The sequence below is a fragment of the Dermacentor variabilis genome, chromosome 3 (assembly GCF_050947875.1).
Source record: "Dermacentor variabilis isolate Ectoservices chromosome 3, ASM5094787v1, whole genome shotgun sequence".
NCBI classification, from domain to species: Eukaryota; Metazoa; Arthropoda; class Arachnida; order Ixodida; family Ixodidae; genus Dermacentor; species Dermacentor variabilis.
The window spans coordinates 89,388,836-89,403,945 of NC_134570.1; the positions used below are offsets into that span (position 1 = coordinate 89,388,836).

The 15,110-nt window shown below is 45.8% G+C and overlaps 1 protein-coding gene across 4 annotated transcripts in view; it reads left to right on the forward strand.

Annotated features, from left to right (window-relative positions):
• The window catches only part of LOC142576023 (scoloptoxin SSD14-like), a 204,579-nt gene that overhangs the window by 176,935 nt on the left and 12,534 nt on the right, over positions 1-15,110 (forward strand). For all 4 annotated transcript variants that reach the window (XM_075685903.1, XM_075685902.1, XM_075685905.1 and 1 more), the window contains 5 exons: positions 1,687-1,914; positions 9,554-9,676; positions 10,391-10,488; positions 11,789-11,987; positions 14,775-14,938. In XM_075685903.1, the coding sequence (XP_075542018.1) occupies positions 1,687-1,914; positions 9,554-9,676; positions 10,391-10,488; positions 11,789-11,987; positions 14,775-14,938 (812 nt within the window). The remainder of the gene's footprint in view (positions 1-1,686; positions 1,915-9,553; positions 9,677-10,390; positions 10,489-11,788; positions 11,988-14,774; positions 14,939-15,110) is intronic.

Here is a 15,110-nt window from a genome sequence, read left to right on the forward strand (position 1 = left end):
CGCTGAAAAAAGGTCCGTTCCGGTTCTGCTCCGGAACGACAAAAAAAAAAAAAAATGATCCGTAACGGTTCATAACGTTTTCGGTTGGCATGCAAAGGTTTTCACAGCAAAGTAACGATAAAACATAGTATTTATTTTTGTCAATAAGTGAAATATGAATTGTGAGATCATGCTCAGCGCCTTGACTCAAGGCACTGAGCGTGATCTCGGACGCAGCGTGAGTGTAATGAGACTACTCGCCGAAATGCGAGACCGCTGTTACGATCAAACGAACTTAAACGAATGATAAAACTTCGGTAACAAAGCGTTGTATCTGCAGAAAGCGAAGCGATAAGCTCTTTAGCGCACAAGCCCTGGGTCTTGCTACGATGCCGATCTGCTGTTGCAGCGAGCGGGAGGCTTACTTTAGTGGAGCGCTCGACCAGCTGTCACTCGCACTATCCCTACCTGAGACACGCGCTAATTCCGACGTTGCCTGACGTCGGTTCTTTCGGATTGCCGACTTTCCCCTTGAACTGAAAACTAAACAAAAATATTTCGGTTTGGCTTCGAAACAGAATAATAAATAACGTTTCGGTTACGTTTGGTTCCGGTCAAAATACTGTTTCTTTTCGTTCGGTTCGGACACACTGCTGTGAATAACTTTCGAAATGTATGTAAGCGTTCTCGCATGTGTGTGCATGTGTTAGGTGTTAAGTGAAGATACAATCGGCGATTCCGAGTACATTACTTGGCACACTCTCTTGGACATTCAATTTCTGGCTATCGTTGGTTAAGTGCCAATGATTGTTGATATACTTAAGTGCGGTAACTTGATTGGTTTCATAATAGATACGCATGAAAGTGTCATACGTTTGAAGGCATTATCGTTGAAAACACTTTATGTGCTTTGTTTTTCGCAAATAGCTCTTAACAGTAAATTATAAGAGGTAACGAGAGAGTATGAAATGTTCTGTTGACTAAACATTTGCAATGAATACGCTGAAGTTGCCGTGAAGTTTTTCTGATCTAATCGCATGAAGTTAATCTCTTCGGCCTCGACATCCTTGTTACTTTCCACCTTGGAGTTGATTTGTCATCGTAAATTTGCTTTGTAAGTGGAAGCAGTGAGTAAAATGCTCAAAGAAAACAAACAAAAGCAAAGAGAGAATATGTCGACAACCACGACGATTTCTTCGAATGGCGGCCAATATCTTGCGCATAAAGATGTTACACGAGCAGGAACAGACTGCTGCTTTGTCACTCAGTGATAATATTGCGCCATGTTCTAAATTCAATACGTTTAAAATATTGAGTATTAATCTGTTTTTTTTTACCATGGTCCTTGATTTGCACAACCAAGGCGCGCGAGCATGTATACGTAACAATTCTAGAACATAGCGATAGTTACATCTACACGTTGGTGATAATCTCGACTATTGCTAAAATAAACTGAAAAAAATGTAATCTTTCAATAATTTGACATATACTAACACTAAAGAGAAAACTTTCTCTAGAGAGTTGCTATTAAGCGTTGCTCTTATAATTTGCTAAATGATCGCTGTTATATCACTATTGCCAGGAAACAACACTCTAACGCTCATAGTTATAATATATTTCAATTTTAAATATGCTTTAGCAATTGCAATGTCGCTTGTTATAGATAACAATATCCTGACCCTTCCTCCTCTATATTCTTTCGTGCAGTACTGCTTTAGCCGCGAGGCCCATTCTTTTGTGCTGCATTTTGCTGGTGGTCGTGGCCGTGGTGAGCGCAACCAGTGTGCTGGTGACACTCTACGCCAAGGACAGTCTACGCATCAAGTGCCTTCCCGGCTCCGTCCACGTCGAGGTCACTCCTTCGGCGTCAGCCCTTGGCAATTTCAGCACGTGGGCCGTGTCTACCGACGCCGCACCATGCACGTCGGTCGCCAGGTAAGAAATGAACTGAAGTTAGCTCAGCCGATCAAGCTGGAACTTTCTTATGTCGAGTATGATGGGCTTTTCCCCCTACGACAAAGTGAATGCCAGTCACACACTCTTGTGTGTGAAGTGACAGACAGACAGACAGACAGACAGACAGACAGACAGACGGACAGACAGACAGACAGACAGACAGACAGACAGACAGACAGACAGACAGACAGACAGACAGACAGACGGACAGACAGACAGACGGACAGACAGACAGACAGACAGACAGACAGACAGACAGACAGACAGACAGACAGACAGACAGACAGACAGACAGACAGACAGACAGACAGACAGACAGACAGACAGACGGACGGACGGACGGACGGACGGACGGACGGACGGACGGACGGACGGACGGACAGCCGACCCGCCATGGTTGCGTTGCTCAGTGGCTATGGTGTTAGGCTGCTGAGCACGGAGGTCGCGGGATCGAATCCCGGCCACGGCGGCCGCATTTCAATGGGGGCGAAATGCGAAAACGCCCGTGTACTTAGATTTAGGTGCGCGTTAAGGAACCCCAGGCGGTCAAAATTTCCGGAGTCCCCCACTACGGCGTGCCTCATAATCAGAAAGTGGTTTTGGTACGTGAAACCCCATAATTAATTAATTAAAGCCGGACAGACGGACGGATAGACGGACGGACAGACAGACGGATGGACGGACGGACGGACAGACGACAGACAGATGCACATAAGGTTTAATCTTTCCAGAAAACACCCTGAAAAGGAATATGGACTAAAAGCTGAATCGATGACGCGGTTTAATCCCCTAACCCCTACAGGGCATGTGGGTACAAACTGGAACGAACGACCTTTGTTCTGCAATGAATAACATTAAATGCTCTTAGCCATATCAAACAAACAGATAATGAAACAAAGGAAAGAATGTGAAAATTTATTTGTAGTTTTAATTAAAGAGTAAATATAATAGACTCGCAGAAGGCGAAAAAAAAAGGCAGTTTGCAGCCGTCGGGAGCCGACACCGTAACCTCTGCTTTATGTGTACGCTGCACAACAGATTGTGTTACAGCGGGGGCTGTTCCTACGGCCACATTCTTGGTTATTTTTGTATGCGTAAAGTATTTAATTTTGTGAGTGTTAGCCAACGCCACTCAGGGCCACGGCGGGAGATGTAGAAACCCTATATTGCCGACGACGTCACGTACAATGTGAACCTTATGAGGAGGCAGCCGACCAATAAACCCTCGTGTGCTACCTGAAGGCACTAAGCCTGCCAAATTCGATACGCTCACTATACAATGAAAAACAACAGAGGAAAACTGAAGAGCCAGATTTATTTTTGTTTATCACAACCGTGTGACGCCAACAGATAATGAAACAAAGGAAAGAATAAGGGAATTTATTTGTAGTTTTCAGTTGAAGTGCAGAAATGATAAGCTTATGGGAAAGGAAAGTGGGAGCCCTCACCAAGTTTATTTGATTAACGCTATCGAAGCAGTGCAAAATCGTGCTGCCCGCTTCATTCATTCTTCTTATTCATGTGATATCAGCGTGTCATCCCTTAAGAATGACTCTGGTCTGCCCACTCTTTCGTCTCGCCGCAGGATCGCCACACTATCACTTTACCACAAGTTTTATCACAGATTTTTCAGCCATCCACCTTACATCGCTCCCGCCGCTCGCACATCCCCCCGCACGGGCCATCCACTTCAAGTCACCCGACCCCGTTATGGCACCACTTCTCTTTCTGCATCATTTTTTTGCCGCGAAGCTTCAGATTGGAATGGCCTTCCCCACGACATTGTTTCAATCACCTCTCCATCACGTTTTATTCAAAGTGTATCCATATACCCGCCTTGTTAAAAACCTGTGGCATTAGTAGCATCTCTGTACAACCCACCCCTTATGTAACACTCCCTTGTGGGGTCCTTAAGGAAATAAAGTGAAGTGAAGTGAAGTGAAAGTTCACAAAAGAATTCCCGCTTACAAATGTAAGGGGGATGGTAAAGACGATGACGCAAGATGACGGTTTTAAGAGTCGAGGAGGGAAAGTCGGAGGGAACAGTAATGGCTGCCTTATGACTTTAACTAGTCTTCCTGGCGTTACGAATTTCACACAGCCTACTGGAGGATTGTGTGTTGATCACCGAGCTACTATTTCGCAAGTAAATCGTGTATCGACGTCAGATCCACTGATATGAATGGTGTCAAGCTGACGAGCGGAGTATGCTGTGCCTCTGGCGTAAAGCCGGCCTGTTAGCTTGAACTTTGATTACTTTGTCAAAATGTGCGTACATGTTTCCGACGAGCCAGTGGCAATAAGTACCCTCAAAATAAATAGCAGCGATTATGAACATGTAGCGGCGATCGCGCGTATTTATAGGGAGGAACGCGACGCCAAAGTAAAGAGCAATGGTCTCACGAAGACAGAAAGAGTTTTCTAGAAGAAAAGCAAAAATGTTTCCAGAATAAAAGATATCTTGCAAAATGTAATTCATTACCAAAAAGAGAACAGCCAACGGCAGCAGCAGCTGTTGGAACTCATGGGCGTCCTCACGGTTTGTGAGGACGGCTATGGAAATAATTAAACCACATATCCTTGACGGATCATCGCCAGAGAATGCTCTGGCCTGGATCGATTCCTGTAAATAGACCTGTGATCGTAACTGTCGGCAGGATAATCTTGACAAAGTTGTGAACATGCGGCTCTACCTGGGAGGTGTCGCGAAGGCCTGGTATGAGATACGAGAGGGAGAAAAGACAAGACGTCCTTGCGCAGACTGGAGAAAGAACTTTTTCGTCCTCGCGGTTTGTGAGGACGCCTATGAAAATAATTAAACCACATATTTTTGACGGATAATCGACAGAGAATACTCTGACCTGGCTCGATTTCTGTGAATAGACCTGTGATCGTAATTGTTGGCAGGATAATCCCGACAAGGTTGTGAACATGAGGTTGTACCTGGGAGGCGTTCCGAGGACCTGGTATGAAACACGAGAGGCAGAAAAGACAGGACATCTTTTCGCAGACTGGAGAAAGAACTTTTTCGCCGCATTTTTGCAAGTAAGCTCCAACGTTGGGACGTGGGACATTTCCAGCTCTGTTGACTACATTTTAAAACTGCATTGAGGTTTCCGCATGGAGCAGATTCTGCACTGTCAGACTAATTGCTCATACCCCTCGTCACACTGGGTTTTTCTAAACGCATGCAGCATCAGGTTCAACTAGGTGCACCACAAACACTAGAAGACCTGCTGCCAATTATGGAGCACTTATTTATTCAGGAACGCCAACATGCGACGAGAGAAGTCAATGCCAGTGAAGTACTTGCCACACCGATGTTCCGAGGGGGCACTTGTTCTTGGAAGGCAGGTGGCAAATATGATGCATTTGTAGAAAACGTTCCTAAACAGAATAAAGAGAACATACTTTTAAAGATGCCCGGCGACCTTCCACCAGGCATGCACGTAACAATTTAGCTCACTGATCGTGCCAAGCAAATACAAGTTCCCCGCACAAGTAAATGGAAAGAATGTGAAAACACTACTTAAGAGCGGAGCTTCGATCACTGTGGTCAACAAGAAAGAGATCCCGAAGCTAAATATAAGCAAATAATATCTTGTCATTCTATATAGATACGGTGTAAAAACAAGTGCGCAATCAACCAACGGTTGTGCTCATTACGTGTCAGGTAAGAGCGCTCCCGTAGACGCCCTAGTTCTTAGCGAGGCGAAGTACTAAATGCTCTTGTCCTATCCGATAATACAAGAGCCCCGTTCCAACTTTTTCTGGGATGGCCAAGTCGCAGCGCAGGATGATCGCCGGTTGCCTTCATTCAAAGTCCTGGATGAAAACCCTCGCAAGCCTACTACAGCGGAACATGTCACTCGTACGTACCCGAGCTACCTTATGTCATAGGCTAGCCGAAAGCAAGTCAAAGCTTCAAGTGCCATTTGAGCTACGAAATGCAACAGCAGTGAAATGGAAGGCCTACAACATATGAAGAAAATAGAAGCTTTGGCGGAAAAAAGAGTTGCAGAAGTTGCTTGATGCTAGTGTCACACGAGTGCCGACAGCATCTTTTGCTTCTCCGATCACGATTGCGCCTGAAGAGGGTTGGAAATTTCGTCTGTGGACCGACTACAGGCAGATAAGCAGACAAACCTCTTTCCGTTTATTGTGCCAAATATAGACGAAATACTTAATGCGACAGGGCGCTGCAATACTTTTGCTCGTCTCAAGCTCTGCAAGAACTTCTGCCAGGTGCCTCTGCAAGAAGGGACGACAAAGTTCTCAGTATTCATCACTCCGTTTGGTATTTATTATTACGATCAACTCCCATTTGGCTGGAAAAGCTCTCCAACCTAGTTTTAGAAGATGATGAGCGGTGTTTGAAAACCCCACTTCAGACTCTTCTGCAGCTTTTATATTGAAGACATCGTACTGCACTCACGGTCAGAAGAACACTGAGCACCTGGCGAAAGCTTTGCAAATGCTCAGTCACGTGCATGTCAAGAAAAATCAGAAGGAAAGGAAGCAGTTTAGATAAAAGGAGACTTTGTTTTAAAGAGTGCTTGACGGAGCTACCAAGAGCACTAGGCAGGAGGCCGCCTTAAGGATCACGAAGCTTACAAAGCCGCATGACATTCACTCCCTCAAGGTGGTCTTGGAGCTCCCAGGTCCGCTTCAGGAGCTTCCTTAAAGATTTCGCCAAGATCAACAAGGGCTTGACGGAGCTCGCACAGAACGGTGTACATTTTGTTTGGACGAAAGAATGCGAAGAAACCTATCAAGAACTGGTACGTCGTATATCGTCTGACCCGCTTCTTACCCTTTCCTGACAATATCTCCAGATGTACACAGACGCATCAAATTATGATACAGGGGCGCGTCTGTACCAATGAGGTTTGAGACGTGCTTCCGTTCAGCAGCTGTGGGTTATAGAATACTGCTACCCTACATTCAACTCAACTCAGCTGAATTATTCTACAATCGAGAGAGAGTCCCTATACACCGTTTCATACATACTAGCCAACGCTGTTAAGCCTAGAGATACTTCATGTAGGGGTTACGTTCGCACTTGGATATATATAGTTCGATGTTTTTTTACCACAATTGTGCCCACTGTTTTTTATATAGGCTCAGTAGTGAATGAGAAATGTTTTAATCCTTAGAAACAAATACACTGTGGTATACGGCTGCTGATGCGTTGTTTTATATCATTTTTATTTTTGTCGTTATTTTCGTGTTTTTTTATTTGAAACTCGTCGTGAGGAGCCTCAAGTGCACGCTCGCGCAAGCGAACGCTGTTGGCGCGCAGCGAAGCACAGACGCAATACGCGGAGTGCGAACATTTCTTGACCAAACTTCTTGCGTAGATTTTACAGCATTGACTGCTATGTGTGACACGGAGTATATCTGTTTTAATGGCTCCGCGTCACCTCCGACCATACATCGATAGATGGTAGTTCCGATTGTACACTGATCATCATGCACTAATCCATCTTCTGAATATGTCAGAGCCCAGAGGGAAGCTGGCCCGTTCGGTCAATGAACTCCAGCAATACGACTTTGAGATCTTCCACTGTGAAGATGGAATCGGCACCTTACAGATGCCGGTTCCCGGTCACGGCTGCCAGTTGAAGTTCCTCGTAGAATGCTCAACTTATAGAAATTATGACAATGGTATGTATACGTGCACTTCGAGGACGGAAGATTCGATGTACCAGCGATGCTGATGCCAAAAGTACTTCACTTATATCATGACAGCCCTGAAACTGGTGGCCATGATGGCTTCTAGTGAACATATAATAAACTTCGTCATATGCTTCCATGGAAAAAAAAACATGAAAAAGGACATATAACACTATGTCAAGTCGTGTCAAGTTAACAAGGCAAAATACCGGGCGCGACCCTGTGAACTCGTCTTGCCACACCCTTTGGACAAAACCTTTGATGCCGTGCATATAGACTTTGCCGAACTGAAGAATAAGAGTGCTGGAGTTCCCAAGACGCAGTCTTTTCTAGTTGCATTTGCTCAGTGCACAATAATTCTAGGAGCGTGTCCTGGATTAGAAGACAATAACAGCGTTATGGCACTACTTGATCGAGCGGTGTTTCCACTGCTGAAAGTTGTGATATCACACAGTGAAGCCGTATTTCTAAACAAAAAGCTTCAGCAGTTGAGCAGATGGTCGTGGGGTTGCACTAAGAAATGGTGCTTCGTATCACCCGCGAATGCAATGGCGGGAAGAGGAATTCGTGGCCTTAAGCAGTTCATCACCATGCACCCAACGTTTAAAGGCGGTCGCAGATGCTGTCTAGAAGCGGCAGTGGCTCACCATAGCAATGCGCACAATACTGGCTCAGATTGCAGCTCACATTTTGCTTCTGATGGTGAAGTACGGACGCTACCAGCTGACAAAGAACTTGGAACTGAAGACAAAATGCGCTTGTTGGAGTGCCTTGAAAGCAGCGACTAGGAGCGACGCAAATATCAAAAGGCGATGAAGACCGAATTTTTTTGACAAGTGGCATCAAGTACACCTCGTTGACATTGCACCGATTGATTGTGCTTGTACGTAAGGAGTTGCCGGGCAGTGGTGCAAGAACTCTTGGCTCTTCCAAAGTCGCGAAAGTGTTGTTGCAACAAGGTGTGCTTTAGACTATCGGGTCCCTCAATAACGGACAGCTAAAATTCACCGCCACAGGTAATGTCTCCGCTATTACCTCAGGAAACTTGAAGGAAAATGGGGGGAATGTAAGGGGGACGAGAAAGAAGATGACGCAAGCTGATGGATTTGACAAGTCGAGGACGAAGGAATCTGAATTAACAGTAATGGCGACCGTATGACTAACTATTCTTCGTGTCGTTACAATGAATACCTGTTATTCCCACTTTCCATAACTGCGAATAACTTTCCTTATGCTATCCTCGGCTTCATTATCTGATTGGTCGATTTAATTATTTCCACCAATATGGTTGTGACTAACAAAAATCAGGCCCCGAACTCCTCTTCTCGTTCATTGCAAAGCGAGGGTCATGAATCTGGCATGTTTGCTGCCCTTAAGTAGCATACGAAGGTTTATTGGTATGTTGCCAGCTGCTGTTGAAATTCACTTTTTACGTGACGCCATCGTTCAAATTGGGGGTTGCGCATCTGCCGCCATGGCTTTGAGGGGCGCTCGCTAACACTGCGCGGGTTAAGTACTGTAGACATATATAAATGCCCAAAAAGGGCGATGCTGAAAAGCGCGCCTGCGTAGCCCAAATGGTAATGCACCGCACATGAAATGCGGAGGTTGAGAGTTCGGATCCCACCTGTTGCTAGTGTTGTTTTTTTCATCCACTTTCACTTCCCTTCAGCGTATCATTTCTACACTTGAATTAAAGATTACAAATGCTTATGCCTATGCCTATGCTTTCCTTGGCTTCCTTGTCTGTTGGCTTCATGTCGCTGTGCATAACAAAAAATCGGGCCCCTCAGTTTTATCCTATTCTTAAATGTTCTGATGACCATAGTGATTATGGTGGGCAAGGCCATTTACTTTTTTTTCGCGGTGACGCAAAGAAACAACGATTGTCAAGCAGAGCTAGGGCCTCGCCTCTGAACACTGTGTAATGCTTCTCCTTCAGGCGTATCTACCGCAAAGGCGGAAAGACTGTGGACGCCGCCATTGCCACCCTGCTGTGCATGGGTGTCGTCATCCCTCACTCTATGGGCATCGGAGGAGGCTTTATAGCGACCATCTACTCACGGTACGTGATGTTTTGTACACTGTCCTCGATTGGTTTATGTATTGTTCCGTTTCAGAGGTGACGCTAACACATTTAGTAGTGCTACCGCATAACACGCGGCTGCAGGCGCGGCTTTAAGCGTAACTTGCGAATGGGAGCACGATAACCTTAAGGCTTCTTTTGGGGATCGGAGATTACGTTTACATTGTGTCAAAATTGCAAAGAAGCAAAGAAGTTAATTTGCTTCTTTTACTGAGATTGTCCTGAGACTGCAGTTTTCGATATACCATTTCATGCATTTCAATCAAACCCATAAGGCGCAATAGAATTAATCATTGTAGAAAAAATTGCTTCCTAACTGGCTGTATCAATGCCATAGACGCAAAGTATATTCAAATTCATTATTGGTTTATTTTTATATATTCTTAAGGTGGGGGGGGGCTTGTTAAGCCGGGGGGGTTTCTGCAAGCCCCCCCGGCTTGCAGAAATAAATAAAATATATGCACAAAACGGCGAGAGAATTCGGACGCTGGGTTGTCGTGGGACCACCGTAACTGTCAAACAGCATTGTGAATACCTGAACGAAGAGATGAGCAATGGCACAAACTTCAAACAGTATCTGCCGGCTAGCCCTTGAAAGCTAACTCAGCCGTATTCTATCACGGTACGTCACACAATGAAGTCATAGAAAAGAAATAACAATATTTATTTATTATTACTATTTTTTGCACTAAGGCCCAAGAAAGAAGCGCAAGTCCTCGTCGCCCGAGAAGTGGCTCCTGCAGGTGCCACGAGCGACATGTTCGTGAACAACAAGAAAGGAAGCCTATTTGGTGAGGCCACCTTGTCTGTGTCGGTGATGTTGAGTTACGACAGGGCAACGATACTACTCAGATAAGAGTTAGTAATATATACATATAGCACGCAGATGAACGGTAAGGATTTTCCTGACAGAGAACGACACGCAGTGTTCGCCGAGTCACTATGGCACCCTGCTGCGGATAATTTGCCATGAGCACGAATTCCAGCCACGGAAGCTACACGGCAAGGTTGCACAATACGGAACGCCTGTGTATAGAAATTGCGGCTGCACCGACGAAAACAACAGGCTCAAAACTGACCGCGTCCTTCGTAAGATACGGTCCAGCTTTGTGATGTTAAATTTTACAGTTTACTTTCACACAAAGAAAGAGCTTTGTTTCCAGCAGCTTGATTTGTCCAGTTGCTCCGCACTTAAAAGAAAGAGAGAAAATAAGGGAAAAAATAAAGATAATGTACTCCACGCGCCAAGCGGAGCTTCAGCCAATGGCATTTGGCCATTGTGTGCTGGTCGATTGCGGAATAAAGTGTAGTAGTAGTGCACTGGCGCTTTCGTAAGAACTCATGGGGCAGGGTTCACAACGGTTACGCTATCCACTGCAATAAATTTTCTTCTGTGGGAATGAAGAGGCTTCGTAAGCGCCCTGTCAAACCAGTGGCAAGAAAAAGTCGTTTAAGCGACGTGCGGTTTGGCGAATACAACTTACGCGTGAACCAAGAGATGTAAAAGAAAAAGAACAAGATGGCGTTGTGCTTTTCTGCCTGTATTTCAGTAAAGCCGTGTAGTGACTTATACATGCAAACAAGACCAAAGGGGCATAAACACAACTAAGAGGCATGATAGCCCTTTCACAGATCCGTGCTTTGGTTGCAAAAATAACTTGGTTGCCATGCGATATACGCGCCGCACAAGGGTTATGGTTAATAGCGTACGCTCGAGAGGAACGAAATTTATAATGAAAAAAAAACAAGTAATATAACAGTACGGAAATGAAGGAAGAAAAAAGAAAACTGATCTCAGCCGTGGACTTCAAGCACGAATTCATATGTTCAACTGGATCTCAGGAGAGGTACACACAAACGCAGTTCTCAAATCACTTATCCGTCGGATTGCTAGCTATGTTCTTGCTACGGAAGCTATGCTGTAATCCCATGGTTGAACAAGCAAATCGGCCAACAAGATTTCAAATGGCACTTCAAGTGATTTCTCCCGTGCAGGTTGCAAAGAGAATGTTTTGAACTGGCGACGACCGCTAGAGTGGCACATTCGTAGTCCCCGCTGTACCGAGTGACAGGGGTTCACTGTACGTGCAGGGGGCCTCGCTGTGGCCGTGCCCGGAGAACTTCGGGGATACCAGGCGCTGCACCGGCACCTTAATGGCTCTCTGCCATGGAAGGAGCTGTTCAGGGACGCCATTCGGCTGGCGAGGCACGGCTTCCCCATGGGCGCACATCTGGCGAACGCGCTGCGGGAACATCGAAACGTCGACCCTGCCTTGGAAGAAAACGTCAGGTGGGTTTGGCGCCCAAGTATTGTGCACGCCAGCAGGGGCCTGAACGCAGACGAAGTTACGCCTCTTTGTGTCCCTATTCTGCCTTCTTAAAGGGACACTAAATGTTACTATTAAGTCAACGTGGACTGTTGAAATACCATCCCAGAAACCTCGAAACGCTTGTTTCGTGCCAAGGAGAGACTTATTTTAAGAGAAAATGCGTTCTGAAGCGTCCGCGTACCTCTAGCGCAGTTCAAATCGCCCGCCCTCCGATCGAGGAGAACTGACATCATGGTCTCATAGTGACGTTGCGCCATCGGTGAGTAGAACGGCGTCCGCAGACGGCGCTACGGCTTTTCTGCGCAAAACGCGAACGCGCGGCCAGAAACAGAGCCAAGACAGAGCCGACAGCAGAGCGAAAGCGGGAGTATGGTGGCTAGCGGAAGGAGAAACGAATTACGTCCCACGTTACGTCCCGCGGCACACGGAGAGTCCGTTTTCGTTAAACTATAGGCTGCAGCGAGCTCGCAGCGTGGTCGGCGTGGTCTATGAGAAGCGACGAGCCTTTTCGCACTCGCAACAGGGCATAAAAATGTGCGAATCGACGCAAAACTCGGCCTAGAAACGTGCTTCGCCACAGCCAGGGCTCAATACGACCCAAGCTGGCACGACCCAGATGTCGTTTCCCGCACCGCCACCAGGCGCCGCTACTATACCTCACACTCCAGCGCAAGACGCCCATAAGCTGGTACTTCATTCTATGACGCTAACTTCGACGCTCGTCGCAATGGACCCTGACACCGACAGATTGGCTCGCGATGGTGGGCTTAACTTCAGCGATTTGAGCACCGACGAGCGCGACCTGCTTCTGAGGGCTCGCACTGCCGGCGTCGTTGCGTACTACGACGGCGGCCTCGACACCGGCTCTCCGGAGCGGGAAAGCAACGAGGGCTTCCCACGACATCACATGGACGTGGCATTCTCGCTGCTTGTTCCGAATGAAAGTTTCGCGAGCAGAACCCTCACAGCACGACGCGATAACGAAACTACTGAAACTCCAAAGCGTGCGCGGCGCAGAGTCGAGCGAAAACGAAACCTTTCGAACACCCATATTACTGAAGGGTAACGTCAAAATGTTATTTTTTCCTAGAATCGAATAGACGTAGACAAGTAGCATTTTTTCCGGCTTATAATCGAATGAAATATTTTTAATACGAGTAGTTGAGTATTAGTAACACAAATTATGAGGAGACCTTTCGTCATCGGGCTAGTACCGGAATGTCGCTGGGGGGTCTCAAATCGGGTCATGCATTTACCTCAATTTCTCGGTTACTAAAGCTCTGTTCGCGATTATATTGACGCCTTAGACGTTCTAGAACATTGCTCTACCACTTTAACTTGAGTTTCTGGTAACCTTTAGTGTCCCTTTAAGTTTGGAATTCAGACGCGGTTTCGGCGAGCATTTTTTCGCGCAGGGTTTACAAGTTGTTGAACGTGTGTCGCAGCTGTGAACTCCCCGAGTTATATGAAGTAAACACTACGCAAGAAAGAAAGAGACCCATCCACACGCACAGGAGGATGATGATCAGTGCATCTTTCAGAATTTTGAGCAGGTAAAAAAATAAAACTGTACACGAGAAGAAAGACGGACAAGGGAAAGTGCTGCATTAATTGTGTTTGTCATTATTCACTATTTTTTCTGTTTAAATATAGTAGATCTCTTTATTGTTTCGAGACCGCTCACTGACAATTGTCACAACAAATACAATGACCTTTCGTTATCTTCGGAACAACTATAATTTGGTTTAGTCAGCATAAATTTATTGTGGTCTCTTAGGCAGCAAGCAAGGACTTTAAGGAGGACAGGCAATTGCGCTACAGTCGCAGATGAACGTATTTGTTGGTAAGCACAAAAATAAATTCTACTGGACAAGAGATCTATTCATATCTCGTGTTTCAAAGCTGGATTAGTGTATATCAAAATACGACACTGCTTTTGTTGCAAATACAAGGTACTACTGTACGCCCGCAAACGTGATCGTATATATTATTTGATAAGGGTCACATCGCTGTATTGTCGTTAAATTTTCCCTCTGGAAAAATGGTTCTTCATGTAAGCCTCTATTTGATTGTACTTAATAGCATTAATGCACTGGTCGATCTCTAGTGGGGAATGTTCCACCCTTTCTTTATGTAGCGGTCATATTGCGGGGTTCGAGGTGTAGAGCGAGCTGAATCAATTTGCGGAAGACGAAGTATTAATTTACCCTTAAAGCGGCATTTATCGCGGGCATACGTGTTACAAAGACATAACCATCTGATGCAACGCTGTAGCCTCTGTTCAAGTCGGTAAGGACTTAGCGATGTAGCTGCTCCAGCACAGTAACGTTTCTGTGAGCGATAAAAACAACATGCTACTGCACTAGGGTTCACTGTGGTCCCTGCTGTAACACTGTGTTGTCCTGGGCCGGGATAATTTTGGAATATTATTTCAATATGCGATTCCTTTTCGTTCTTTGTGAATGTCCCGTGTGGCGGAATGCGCATACTATCACCTAAATCAGCGAGTCGTACATTATACCGGCCCTGCGTTGGCAACCGTTACAGACCTGTCTCTTGCAATGGCGACGGGTCCTACAATTCCGTGCATAAGATGAATTTCGTTCTTCTGTTTTTTAACAATAAAAAAGAGCCACAACACTGGAACTGAGATATGCTCTTCAATCTTCGGGACTCACATGCGATAACGTACGCTCGCTTGAAGCGCCCGTCATAGATGAAGACAATTATCTTGGTCTTGGTCTCAGGAAAGCCTTCTCGGATCCCGAGACGGGAGAGCTGCTGGCCGAAGGCGAGCTTGTGACACTCAAGGACCTGGCTACCACGTTGGAGCAGATAGCCGAGAAAGGACCCGACTACTTTTACGAAGGAGAGTTAGCCGACAATCTCGTCAGAGAAGTCCAAGATAATGGCAAGTGCGCATCTTCCACTATTTTAGCTATGATTAACGAATTATGTCCTTTACATATACACCGAAGGAGAGAGTAGCGTGTGGTTTCCAGGATTTAAAAAAAATCGTGATGTTTTGGCACTATACAGGGTGTTTCAGCAAACACTTTCAAAAATCTTTAAAGGTTGCCTGT